Source organism: Cygnus atratus, chromosome 2 (assembly GCF_013377495.2).
Source record: "Cygnus atratus isolate AKBS03 ecotype Queensland, Australia chromosome 2, CAtr_DNAZoo_HiC_assembly, whole genome shotgun sequence".
Classification (NCBI taxonomy): Eukaryota; Metazoa; Chordata; class Aves; order Anseriformes; family Anatidae; genus Cygnus; species Cygnus atratus.
The window spans coordinates 95,019,989-95,034,014 of NC_066363.1; the positions used below are offsets into that span (position 1 = coordinate 95,019,989).

The 14,026-nt window shown below is 45.4% G+C and overlaps 1 protein-coding gene across 1 annotated transcript in view; it reads left to right on the forward strand.

The window, feature by feature from the left end:
- Positions 1 to 2,795: 2,795 nt before the first annotated feature.
- The window catches only part of GABBR2 (gamma-aminobutyric acid type B receptor subunit 2), a 473,013-nt gene continuing 461,782 nt past the window's right edge, over positions 2,796 to 14,026 (forward strand). Inside the window, 1 exon segment of the mRNA XM_035550670.1 lies at positions 2,796 to 3,110. Coding sequence (XP_035406563.1) covers positions 2,796 to 3,110 — 315 coding nt within the window.

Consider the following 14,026-nt stretch of genomic DNA (forward strand, 5'->3'; position numbering starts at 1 on the left):
TCAGAGAGTGCCCCTGAAAGGTCTGCCTTGAGTTTCCCAACTAACAGGTAAGTGCTGGCTTTCCAGGCCTGCTTTTGGAGCTGGTTTCGTGCTCCATGGTACGCATTAACTGAGCAAGGCAGCACTTCCCAGGTGTGTTTCTTTGACCTGCATCCCCAGCATCTGGTTTCCCAATGTCCACATGGGCACCACCAGCAGCTGGGCTCAGGCTGCCACGCTCTATGCTGTTTGTGGCCTGTGGCTGGAGAGAAGCTAGGAGATGCATCCGATTCCCAAAATAATAAAGAGTCCGTTGCTGCTGCATTAGTAACCCAGACGGATGTTGAGCAGCTGCTGCTAATATCCAAGGTATTAATTCTGTTGTACCATATAGCCTGGACTCAAGCTCTCTTACAAAAAGGCTGACTTCCCTATAACTAGGAGATTGATTTTGAAATAAAACTCAGAAAGCTGATGGCATTCCAGAGACAGTGCGAGCGCGTGTGTTAACAGACTGCCAATATTGCAGAATGATAACCAAAGTGATCCAAGTAGCTGTAGCCCTCGTGGCCAAGAACTAGAGAAAATCACAGAATGATGTGGGGATACAAGCAGTGAGGAATGGTTTTACGTGAAATGGGTTTTGATGAACAAACTCAGGACCTATTGCAGATACAGCTGAGAAGGGCGAAATGTCGTTTAGCATATGAAATTCTGATTAAAAATAATATTATGCAAAATCAATATGGCCTCTGCTCCTGTTGGGATCCTAGGAAGAGCTGTTGGTGTTGTGATAACCGGTTTTCTAGAAGGAGACAGCTTACTGTAAGTTTGCAGGTGACAAATTGGGGGCAGGCCACATGTACAAATAACAAGTGCACATTTGGCTTTATCGCAACGCCAGGTCAGCCACATGGGAGCAAAAGGGTAACGTGTGCTTTTTGGCAGAAGGGGTTCAGAAATGGGCCATGGATGGCTCCACAGGGAGGCAGCCCCTGAGGACAGCTTGGCTCTCCTGCCTCTGGGGGCTGCTTCCCACAGGGCCGAGGCTGCCACGGGTGGCCCAGTGTAGGCAGCTGTGCCTACATGGAGCAGAAAAGGCAGAGGTGCCTTGGAAGTGCCTCCAAGGGCAATTCCTGAGGTGAAATTCAGTACAAAAGTGAGGTGCAGTTATTAAGCTTAGCTTATGGGTATGAGGGACAATCGGTGATGCTATGTCCCCTTGATTTGATACAGGCACGATGAGAGCCGGTGCTTGGAACCTGGAATAAGGTTATTAATGAATCTGGTGTGCGTGTTAATGACTGAAATAACGTATTGGGAGAGGTGGCAGACCCTTTAGGACCAATGCCTTTCAGTTACCGCTGTTGGGCAGCATCCCGAGGGAAGGGCCACAAGGCCTGGCACGTTACAGGGTTACAAGCACAGGATTTAGGCCCACAGTCTTCTGAGCAGGCTGCAAACCAGAGCAGGGCTGCTGAGGGCCCTGGCAGGACACCGGCAGGGGTGGGCGGCGTGGGAGTGCCCCGCAGGCCTTGGAGGTGGTGTGTGGAAGGGCTCGTTGGGTGCAGGGGGCTCCTGACCCCCACGCGGGGCTGTGGCAGCCCTCTATCCCCTCGGGAACCTCATGTTTCTTCTGTGCGTTGCTGGCAGCCACAAGCTGCAGGTGCAGGAAAACAGACACAGACAGAGCCAGGCTCTGGGAAACGGTGAATTCTGTGGGGAGAAAAAAAACAGTAATATAAAAAAAAATAATAACAATTAAAAAAAAATCCGATTTTTTTTTTTTTTCCAAAACGCCCAACTCCCCAGCGTGCTGCAGAGTTGCCATGGCCCGGGCTGCGTGTGTGTGTGTGTGTGTGCGCGCGTGTGCCAGCGGAGGTGCCAAGCCGGAGTGGGAGCGCGTTTGTGTGCCGGGGGGGCTGCGGCGGGGAAAACTGGGGGGGGCCCGGGGGCTGCGCCCTCACCCCGCACCCCCGCGGGTGGGCAGCGGCCGCGGAGCCCCCTCCCCGTTCCCACTCGCGATCGCGGCCAGGTCCCCGCCCCGGGGGCGCTTTGCTCTGCCCCCGCACCCCGTTTTCCCCGGGTTTGGGGCGGGGGGTCCGTCGCCGCATCCCGTCCCTCTGCCCCCCGGGAATGCGGCACTAACCCCCCCGCCCCGGCTCGGCACCGCTCCCCTCCCTCCTCCTCCTCCTCCTCCTCTGGCGTTTTGGGGGGGGCTTTTTCCCCGTCGGTGTTTTCTGCCGGAGCATCCTCATCCTTTTTTTTTTTTATTTATTTTCTCCTTTGGGAGGAGGAAGGTGTGCAGTGACCACCCCCCCCTCCGCGCCTGAGAGGTGCCGTTCCTCCTCCCGGAGCGGAGAAGAAGGCTTTTTTTTTTTTTTTTTTTTTTGGGGGGGGGGATGAGAAAGAGCAGCCGGGAGGCAGAGGCAGGTCCCGCTCCCCTGCTTCTGCTGCCGGGGAGAGGAGGAAGAGGGCGGTGGGGAGTGCGTGTGTGCATGTATTTGGGGGGGTTATTTATTTATTTCTCGCTCCTGGTGGTTGCAGCTGGCAGACCTGGGAAGGAGTAGGCGCCATTGCCAGAAGGATTATTGCCAGGGGAGGGGGGGGGGGGGGGGGGGAGAGAAGAGAGGAGACCCCGAGGCTCCCGGGGAAGCAGAGAGGCGTTTCTTTTCCTCCCGCCTCGGCTCCTGCCGCCGGGGGATGCGCCCGGGCTGAGAGGGGCTCGGCTCCCTCCCGACGCTCAGCCCTCCTCCTCATCCTCCTCCTCCTCCTCCTCCTTCTCCTCCTCCTCCTCCTCCCCCCCATCCAGCAGCATGCATCCCTCTCCGCGGAGACCGGCCGCTGCCACCTCCAACCCTGCCATGCTCCTGCTGCTCCTGTGCCTGGGCTGGGCTCCGCCGGGCTGGGGCTGGCCGCGGGGCAGCTCCCGGGGGGCTGCCGGGCTGCCCCCCAACGCCACCACGCCGATCTCCATCATGGGCTTGATGCCCCTCAGCCAGTCCGAGGAGGACCAGAAGAGCAAGATCGGCCGGGGGGTGCTGCCCGCCGTGCAGCTGGCCATGGATCAGATCCGCAACGAGTCCCTGCTCAACCCCTATTTCTTGGACCTGCGCCTCTACGACACGGAGGTAGGGACCGACGCCCAGGGCCGGGGCGCTGCGGGCGCAAGGGCAGCGCGGACACGGGGGGGCCGGGGCTGGGGGGAGAGGGATGCCCGGCCGGCCGGCGGGCCCTATCCGGACCGGCTCCCCTGACACCCCCGCGAGGTGCCCGGGCACCCGCCTGCCAGCCCCCCAGCAACAGATGCACGCCGGCCGCTTCCCTTGCCGGGTTTATTTTGGGGGGGAAAAAGGGGCTGGATTCGTCCTTGCAGCCGGGGCAGGAGGCAGGGCTCCCGAGGGGGGGGTCCCCATTGCTCCGGCCCCGGAGCCCCCCGGGGCCGGGTGGAGGAACTCGGAGGAAAGAGTTAAATCTGCGGTGCCTCTGCCCGGCCCCGGAGTGCTGCCCCCGGCCCGGTCCGGCCCGGCTCGGCTCGGCCCCGAGCCTCTCCCCCCTTCCCCCGAGGATGCTCGGCGAAGTTGGGTCCCGGCGGCGGCCCCCCCCGCCCCCCCTCCCCTCCGAGCCAGCGGCGATGGGTTCGGGTCACAACTTCGGGAGCCGTGCGCTGGCAGAGAGAGGCTCGGGCCCCTCCTGAAGATGGCACTCGCCTCGCGTGGATCGCCGCAGCTCCTTTTCCAGCACAACCCCCGGCAGAGCGAGGGGATGCTGAAAAAAAAGCCAAAACCCACCCGGGTGACATTTAAGGCAGCCCCCATCTCTTCTCCTCTCCGACTCTGGGAAGCCGAGGGGAGCGCGGCTCTATCGGGATGCGCTGCGCCGTGGCAGGGTCCCCGTCCCCCAAAACCTCAGGCAAATCTCTCGTTTTGGGGTGGCAGCGCTTGGTTTTGTCGGGGTACGGTTCAGGTACCTTGGGGCAGAGAGGCGCAGAGGGCGGCATCGCTGGAGATGTCGTTCAGGAGGAAGCGTGGTGCCACCGTGTTTCGCTGTACCCAGCGGGAATACAGGCAGGATCAGCCCCGAGGAGTCTTTTGTGTCCTTAAAAAATGAGTCCTGGGGAACTCTGCAATCATAATGAAAAGAATTATGGGGGATTTTCTGAATGACATTACCTGTTTCATAAAGTGAGGCACTAGCTGGAAAAAAAAATCAGTTCTCCTAATCCTGGTTTCATTACATTATTCTATTTAGCTTCATCCCTTGGAAGGAATTGTTACAGAAATAACACATGCAGGGGAAGCAGATCTTCCTCGGCAACATCTTCCCTCTTCATCCAGAAACGCCGTAATCAATAAGTTGCCGCGCTTTATTGCAGTCCAAACATTTTGAAGTTGTTAATACAGGTTTTGGGTTCCAAAGAAGGTACTTGGTATTAAAATATTCAGAAAAAACAAACAAACAAACAAACAAAAAAACACCACATACCCTATTTGTTCTGGAATGAGTATCAGTTTCTTAAAAAATTGCATTTTTTTTACTGTTTCGCACTCTAGGGACATAAAGAATCAGGATCATGTTGCCAGCTTGCTGGGTAGCCTTGAATGCTTTTAGAGCAATTAATAAATGGATGGTTATGGAATGCTAAGTTGGGTGAACGTATGTATTTGGAGAGCAGCTGGATCATTATTGCATGCTTAACAGTGACAAGTAAATAACTTAGCGTTCCTAAGGAGCGCTAGATTGACTGCACCAAAACGGAGCAGGCTAATGGCTGGAATAGCCATTAAATATGTAGTGGCAGTGCAAACTTTTTCACTCAATTCAGACATTATCTTATTTCTTCTGGGCACTTACGGGAAGCAGAAGGGTAGATTGCTCCTTGTGCCCGCTTGGTGCTCAGCCTCTTTCCTGAGGTTGCCAATAAATAGATACGCCTGACGGGCCTGGATCCTTGTCCTTACATAATCACAGACCGGGGATACGTTCTCCCTTTCAGGACTTTGCAGATGCTCGTGACATTGTCAGCTCTTGAAAAGAGAGTGTGAAACCTTGAGCACGCGGGGTTTTTGAACGGCTTGAGAAAATAATTGTAATATTTCTTTAGTGCTTCGGAAATGTATGGCAGTGATTCAGAAACTCCCTCACAGAGTTCCAAAATCACCCACTGCTACGAACCGATGTTTGTGTGGCAGCTTTATGTAATGCTTTAATCAAAAGAGCATGAAAAATAATTGTAGAAATATTATGAAAATGAAAAAAATGGATCTTTTTATTATTATTTAAGTAGTTTTCTGGCGAAGTTGAACTGAATGTTGTTTGCTTGATATCTCTGACTTGTGCAGTGGAGCATAAGAATGCCCCTACTTTCTGACCAACCATCTGAAGAATTGCAGAGGGCTTTCTAAGTTGGGCTGTTGTTTCTCGATATGTAAACTCGCTACCTTTTGAGTACATGAGCAGCAGCCCTGGTGTTTATCAACACGTTTAAGCTGAATTAAGCACATAGTTCCCTACAGTCCTTTATCCATGTCTCGACCAGCTGTGATTCTGATTTGTACCTTTGACACAAAATCTAACCACAGGTCACAGCAAGTACATGCAAATGCAGAGGCTGCTGGCTTGAGTGCTGTTGTTGATGGTTAAACGCGTCTGGAGTGTGACCCTGATCCAGTTCAGTGAACCCCATTTTGCTACCCATGGGCGCATCTTTATTTGTTTGGACCTTCCTGCCTAGGTTCGGTGAATAAAATACAGCTCGGGTATAGGTGTTTGCAAAGGCCAGTCTAGGTTAGTGACTTAAGGTAGTCCTGTTCATTTCAATGAGAACAGGAGCAAACTCAAGATGAGACTCTTAGACACGGTGCCATAATTAGGTTATTTTAGAAACAAGAGTGATCATCTGTAAGGAGTCTTATCCAAAGCCCATTGAAAGTAATGGCAATAATTCACTGATCCCAATGGCCTTTGGACCAGGTCCTAGAAGTTAAGGGCACTTGGTAGTTTATGATGTTAGGTCAGTAACTGTGATATAATATTTCTTCTTTTTCCTGTCCCTGTGATTGTAACATCAGTTTGCTGAAAATGCAAATAAATCCATTGTAGAGAAGTGAAATAAGCTCTATACATGCTTGATGCAGTTCTCAACTTCATGTAAATCAGGAAAGATGATAATTACTTAAGCATCCTGGCACACATCTGTTGGAGGAAAAAAAGCACAATAACCCTAAAATAAAGAGCTAAGCAGTCTAATAGAGAATGTTATGAATTTCAACAGTATTTAATTTGCATCAGGCAAAAACTGACCATGCAGAAAGCAGAGGAAGAGGCATAGTGGAAGAAGACAAGGGCTTTAATGGAAGTTGGATATCTGCCCTTCCACATCTGAATATCTTCCCTTGAATATGGAATATATTTCCTGATTTCTTTTAGGATTGATGCTGCAAATGTTGCACAGAGAGGCTGAATTTGTTTTGAATCTAAACATGTATAGCTGTGAATGCAGGTTAGGAGTCTGACATTTGTTTGGGAAGATCAAAGGGAGTCTTGACAAGCTGAAAAAAAAATCTTCCAGAACTAAGTGGGATATATTATCACAAAGAAAGAAGAAAACTCATACTATGAGATTATTTCATTTTCTCTAATAACTACAAATAACTTGTAGTAATCCTGATGTAATCTCATCTTTATATAATAATAACATACTCTAATACATTTAAAGAGCAAGCTGGTATAGAAGGGTGGGCTCGGAAACATACACAGGACTCCACAAAATCTTATAAGGAAAATGTGAACTTCTTGACATTTAATACATATTTGCCCTCTTCTATTCTGCAATTAAATAGAAAGTGCCTTGCCTAATTTACCTGACAAGAAGTTACAATCTAGGTATGTTATAAATAGTCTTTCTCTTTATTTTCCTCTTTTAATAAGAAAATCTCAGTGTTTTTCATCAACCCCTCCCCCCCTCCCTTGAGGTATAAGAGAGTTGTATGTCTATACACCAGTCTGGGTTACTCCTACCAGCTATTCTACGTTAAAAAGGGCCTTTGGCCTCCAAATAAAGGTTTTTTTTTTTTTTTTGCAAGTCATGACTGGTGTCGGCAAAGTCTACTCATGTCTTGTTCCTGCATACTAGAGTCAGTAACTTATTAAGGACAGTGAACATATTCTAGAAACAGGAGGGATGGTTTGTGTCAGTGGTGCAAAATAAAGGATCCTCCCAGGAGCGTGGAACAGAGTTCAGGGGCTGGTCCTCAGAGGAGGACAAGCAGCTCCTGGCTGCCACCTGACCAGCTCTGCCCCAAGAGAATGGAGCAAAAGCAGATCCCCTGAGAGAAATGCACACGGTGTGCTGGCTAGGCTCGCTGTCTCAGGAGGCACAGGTTGGAGACAGCCACTGGATTTGTGCAGGGAAGCGTGGTACATCAGAGCCAAGCCAGGATACTTGTTCCTGTATCATCAGAAGAGCTTGTGCCTGGTATATGTTGAAGTAGAGGGGTAATTTCTTACCTTTAAATATCACCAAGTACTTAGTGCTTTCTGATATATGCAGAGAGTTTAGACATTAAGCTGACGACACACTTGTGTTGTCACATGCATTCTGCCTGGAATGAACATATATTATAAAACAGACAGCATCCCCTCTGACTTCCATGCAATATGGCTCCACTTGAGGCATATAATCTCTTTTTGCTTTTGAGTTTTATAAACTTGGAGGGAATCATCTAAAAGTTAAGCGCTTATGTTAATTCTATGCTGGCTTTTCCACTGATGCTAAAATGTGGGTGGGGAGAGGAGAGAAATCATGTATTCACGGCACCCACTCCTCTGGGTGTGGATCTCAGACCTGCAGAATGTATATCCTCTAAATATCTCTGCAAAGATATTAAAGCCAATGTATCATTTTTCTGGCATATGTCTTGCAATTTCATCTATAACTTATCCTATACACACTGCAAAACACACTGTTATGGGATCTTTTGATTCAAATGCCAAACACACTCTGTCAGCATGGAAAAGTTATTTTTTAGTAAATCCAGGAAGGAGTTTCCTTTTACATTTGCAGAAAGAGGGGGAAGACCCTATCCTCTGAAATGGTTACCAGCTGAAGCAAATTACTCAGGTTTGTGGAAAAGATGGGGTGTAATGTCTTGGCGATAACTGTGAAGAAAATATTTGTGGTAGGAAAAGGGAGAGGAAGGAACTAGAAGACAGACATTTAATGATGGCATTCACACCAAAAGTTGTCAGTGTAATATATGCATTGTTTTAATTGAACACATGCAACTATTTGGGGAGACAACAAATAGCATCACATGTCAAGGCATCTCCGATCAGGCATCAGATCAGCATCTCACATTATTGATATAAGCACAGCAATGTATGCATTTGTGTCTCAAGCCTTGTTCTTTGCTTTGAATTTCTTTGCTTTATGGAAATTTTCATGGCATATAGCAGAACAGCAATGCATTTGAGGGAACTGCAGAAGCTGGGAACCAAACAATTCTTTCATGACACTCAAGCAGAGGCCATTGCCACCACAGAAAAGAAGAATTTTTCTTAGGAAGGTTTGAACCACTGCATACAGAATTCTGGCTCAGGTGATGAATGGTGGAAGTTAAGAGAGGAAAAAAACCGTGATCCATTGTGGCTCAGCTAACTTTTGGGAGCAGCTGGGGCAAGTGGAAAAGTACACTGAGGGCAGTCAGCACTGATGTGACTCAGTCCTGCGGAGATGTGTGTTGGTATCCGGCAGCCCCATACATTGCCAGTGCTCCATTTCAAGCAGTGAGATTCCAAACGGAGAAGGGTGCAGTACAGATACATCACTTTTTTTTTTTTTTTTAAATTGTTTTTGTGCTAGGGATCCTGGAACTAAGCCTGAAGTCTTTGAGGAGGCAGTCACACTGTTGTCTGATTTGTGGGTCTACCTGAGCTAGAAACGATATTTTTAGTTCTTTCCTTGTCCCCTGGTTCTGGCGTTTATATACCAGTAGCCTGACTCCTGAAGCAAACTGGTTCAGCCACAACATCATTCTGACTTAAACAAAGTGCCCCTAAGAATAGCTGAAATATATCTCCAGTCATATGGTGTTTCCCCATGCCATCCTGCTTATGCTTGAGGGATGACAGAGCCTTTTTTGCTAGCCAGGGGTGCTTCTCTTTGCGGAGGATTTTGCTATGGGTAACATCTGCTGGATTTGGGGGCTGTTTTATGCTGCCTGCTGCATGGGAACAGCAAACACCAAACTCTGTTCTTTCAGATTTATTTTTTTTTCTTCTGTTGGAATAACCGTGTAATCTCATCGCCAAGTCAGTGATTGATGTCCAATTTCCATGTCGTTAGCTTTTCATTATCATAAGACTTCACCTCTGACAATTTTATCCATAGCATTTTCCAAATAAGTATTCCCGAGTGTGAAAATGAAAGCTAACAGATTAAAGGTAAATATCCATCAGAAAATAAGTCACAAAGATCTTAGAATATAAGGGCTAATTCAGCAGGGCTGTCCAAATTGTTTTACTGAGGCTCCTGAGAGATGAAGGCCCAGATAATGGACTAATTGCTTGAAAGTGAGCAAAGTGAGGGGTAGGATTAGAAAACTTAGGTTTCCTGCTATGGCCATGGTACTTCTCTTAAATAATTAACGTGTTCTAAGATCAGAGGACCATTAGGATTAGCCAGCAATTACAATATAGGCCATATATTTCACTTGGGGATCTCTGCCTGTTCCTCAATCAATGAGTGATTGAGCAAGCCCTCCAAACGTGTCTTCAGGATCCCCCAAATCCTCCTCCCTGCAAAACTCTTCTCTGTGATTTGCATGAAATCCCCTTAAAGGTGCATTGCTATTTCCAGCTTACGCTCTGCTGATCCTCTTCCTTTCTGTGGATGTAAAGACCATTTTGCCACAATTGCCACTGGAGGAGCTGATGATGTTATCTCAGTTATTTTCAGAACCTTTTTATTTATTTTTTCTTTTCTTTCTTTTGATTAAAGAATCACTAGCACATATCTTTGAAAGAAGATATTTGTTCGATCTGTTTCCTTCAAGCAGCTATGCATTTTGATTTTGATACCCCTTATCTGAGACTGGCCTCAGTCTCTGCTGCAGCTTCAATGACCTCCAGAATTACATGAAGATACAGACACACAATAGGTGTCCAAGTAACCATTTTACATCCAAAACCTCCAGGGAAAAGTAGTAAGAGGCCCCTTTTGGGTTGCTAATTAACTTCCTTTCCACTGTTTACTGCTTCTGTTTTCACAGGGAATTTAATGTTTTTCTGGCAAAGAACACATATCTTTCTTTACAATTGTTATTCAATATAAAGTGACAGCTTTTGACAGATTAACACTTAGTATGGTAAATAATATAGCCTGTAATGTTTTTCAAGCATTGTGATTTTCAGACATTCACTCCTGTGTATCTCAACTGCATCATATAGAAATATTTCAATATACATGTATAGTATAAAAACATTAAGCTCTGCCTTTCTCTGGGGTCTTTCATATCACTTGTAAGTTCTGTAAAAGCACCTTGAGTTTTGCTTTCCCCTCACCTCTGTGAATTTGGAGAGCTCTGAGTATTAATAATTTACTGGAAGTTGACTGAGAGAGAGCCCGCTTCTTCTTTTTTCTCTTCCACTTTCTCCCTTTCTAAAAATTGTAGGCAGGACTGAATTCCATGATGTTGGTGAGAATCTAGTCTGGAGGGATGTACTGGTGGCAGGACGACTTTATGTGATATAGTAAAAATAAATTAAATAGTAATAGCTACCGCTACATAAAGAAAGCAATATAAAGACATTTTACATTCCAGACCTTTAAACGTAGACAGGCTTCCCTCCTCTCATCATTTCTTCTTGTAGCGAACGCTGATGGTATCAGCTCCAGATCACTTTTTTTTTTTTCTTCTCTTTTTAAGTTTCAAGTTAGGTTCCTGAACTGAAGATTTGCTTTCCAAAAGCACAGAGTGATTTTCACTTCCTGTCAACATCAGTGGGATGCTCAGCACTTTAGCACGCCAGCCCACCTATGAAAATGCAATGTGCTTCTATGAGAAAGAGAACTAGAATTGCCACATTTAATTAAGAACAAAGACATTCATAATTACTGGCTTTAAACTTTCAGATTGCCTGGTGAAATAAAATGCTAGTTTTGTTCAGCCTTTGGGATACGGCTCCTTTCAGGATTGATGTCAATATTATTGGAATTAAATATCCTTCAGGATTAGATTATTGCATCTCAAAGACTGTAAAGAAAATGCAAGGTACAGGTACTTTAAAAAATCAGACATTTTTAAAAAAACAGTCATTTTGGTAACTAACACATATCCACCAGATTTTTACTGCCTATGGAAATGGCATGCTTGACCTTGACAAAGGTTATCTCATTTAAAGGGGATAGTTAACTGAAGGGTAGAGAACACGTTTTCCTTGACCGGTGAGTTCAAAACTTTGGTATTACTAGAAATCATTTTTCCATTCTAGATTATTATAGAGCAAGTTACAGATTAAGGCCCCCCTGAGCATTAAACTAGATAGACCCAGCTGCCTCGTTTTTTTTTCAGCCTTTTGTGTGCTCCTGTGGCTTTCTTCTGAATCTTTTACAGTTTGTCATCTTCATTCTCGAAGTGCTACCACTAGAATTTGATGGATTACTTGAGGAATAATCTCACTGATGCGGTATATACTAGTAATATTATCTCTTTTCTTCAAGCCTGCTGTTGAGCACGAAGGAAATGAATCTGATCTGTGTGCTGCAATGCTGGGGAAGGGGGAAAGGAGCTGAGCTGAGATTTTCAGGCTACACAGGAGAAGTGAGACACTATGGTTTGCGGCACAATTAATTTTCATTTGCCTTCTTCAGAGGAAATCTGGCTAGCTACAAGCAAATTTGGTCAGTCCTGGTTGGGCAGCAGAAAGCAGATACCCTGATCATTTGGGTAACGCTGTGGGAGGTAAATAGCTCTAGCTAAACAGCTGGCTACTTGAAAAGCTGAGACACACTAGAGCAGATAATGGTGCCTCAATATTGGAGCTGCTCTTGGCACAGGTGGAGGCTTGGTCTTGATGTGAGAACAGGAACTGCCATCCAAAATAAATTGTAATGGATTCCAATGCATTACTGAGGTTTCTCAGGATATGTGAATGCTCCATACTCTAATTACACTGAGCGATTAAGCAACAAGATGGGAGACACAGGGGATAAGAGGGGTGAATGATAACCTACTTTGAAAAAACTAACATTTGAGACTGGGATTAGAATATCCTATAAATGTTAATGGGTGTTACTCAAGGGGGATGAAGTTTTGTGTGGGAGGAATGAGGTTACATATAGCTTGAATATATGGCCAGCCTTTAACGCAGTTAACGTAGTGTATAGTCAACCTTTTACATGAAACAATAATTCCTAAAGTGATTTATGGTTCAGAAATACTGATCAGGAGATTGAGAACTCAATTTAAAATATTATAAAGACAGAGGATAATGTGGTAAAAAAGGCAACACAAAAAAGATTTCCCCTTTTGCCTTTGAAATATATTGGCTATAGGCAAGACATTTTTGCTATTTTTTTTTTTTTAAGTTCTCAGGGACTGTGCTCCTACAAGGGGGCATGGTTTCCTCCTACAGTTTCGCTCTCTGAAAATTACTCAGCTTGTCTGTGCAGATGTCACAATGGAGATGCCAACAGTGAGTCATCTAGTCACCAGTTGTGTCCTAAAGGCTTTAAGCTAGCTCTTGCAAAACCTAGAGTGGTCCTTACTGTGCTGAAGAACAAGTATCTACCTTTGGTAAATTCCCCCAAAATAGCAGGGAAGGCAAGGTGTAAAATGAAATTGCCTTAATTTTCTGACACTGAAATCAAATTTTAAAATGATTAGCATTTCAAATAATTGTAAAAATTCAGCTTCAAATTTGAGCACTGCATGCAAGATGCAGTTACTTCATTTAACAGGTCAGCATTTCACAATCTCTGCATTTCATAGTAGATTCTGAGGGTGTTGAAGATAGTTTCTTAATTGAATTTTCTCAAAGGTGTGACAAGGACATTAAAATGTGTTTTTATAGGTATTAAACCTTGGGAGATGTTATTCTGAGACTGAAAATGATATCTGTATGATCAATCATATATATGGCAAATATGGTTAGTTATTTCATCAAAATGAAAACATATGGGCATGTTTCGGCAAATATCATGGGATTAATTAGCAATAAGAATACTGTATAAGAAATATTCATCTGGTTAGAGAGCTAAGTGCTTCTCTCAGGAAGCAAACTATAAGGAAGCAAGTAACATGAGGCTGTACTTGTCCATTATCTTGTTGGTTCCTTTGCCAGTTATGGGTTAAACGCAGCATTGCTAAGGAGGCCCAAACGTAGCACAAGGAGAAAAAACAAAGCAAAACAAATAACACTCCTCTAGATTGAAGCCACTTACATACCTATAAAGCGAGGTGATGCCCCCTAAAATCCATCCTCTTAAAATTTATGTCCATTCATATGTTGCCGAAAATGGTTTCATAGTCTCTGATACACCATTTCTCTCTCAAGAATTTAAATCCATCAGCAGGGGCGACAGGGGCTGAACAAGGTGTGGCAGCAGATTCACGTTTTGAACACAGAGGAGGATATTCAAACCACATTTTTTTGTTGCCTAAATATGAGTCAAAGCTGAGACCTCATGCAGCCCCATGTTCCCTGTTGAGTTGGTGAAAAGCTTTTAGGCATAGGAGGAGAGCAGTTCAGATCACCTTAGTTGTTGAGGTTTGGCAGCATAAGTGTTCTGCTTTCCTCCCTTCCTCTCCCCTGGTGTAGTCAATATTGAAATAATGCTGGTAAGGAAGGCTGGCCCAAAGACTATTCACCAACAAAATCCTTTTTAAGCCTCTAAGAAAGGTATTAAATGGGATTTAAGCAACATCTTGGCCTACATTGGCCCTCTGCTCAGGAAAGAATTTCATCCTGAGTTTAAAAAAAATGCTTAAAAGATATATTTTCAATAATCATGTTATGGAATTATAAGAATAAGGAATAGAAAATA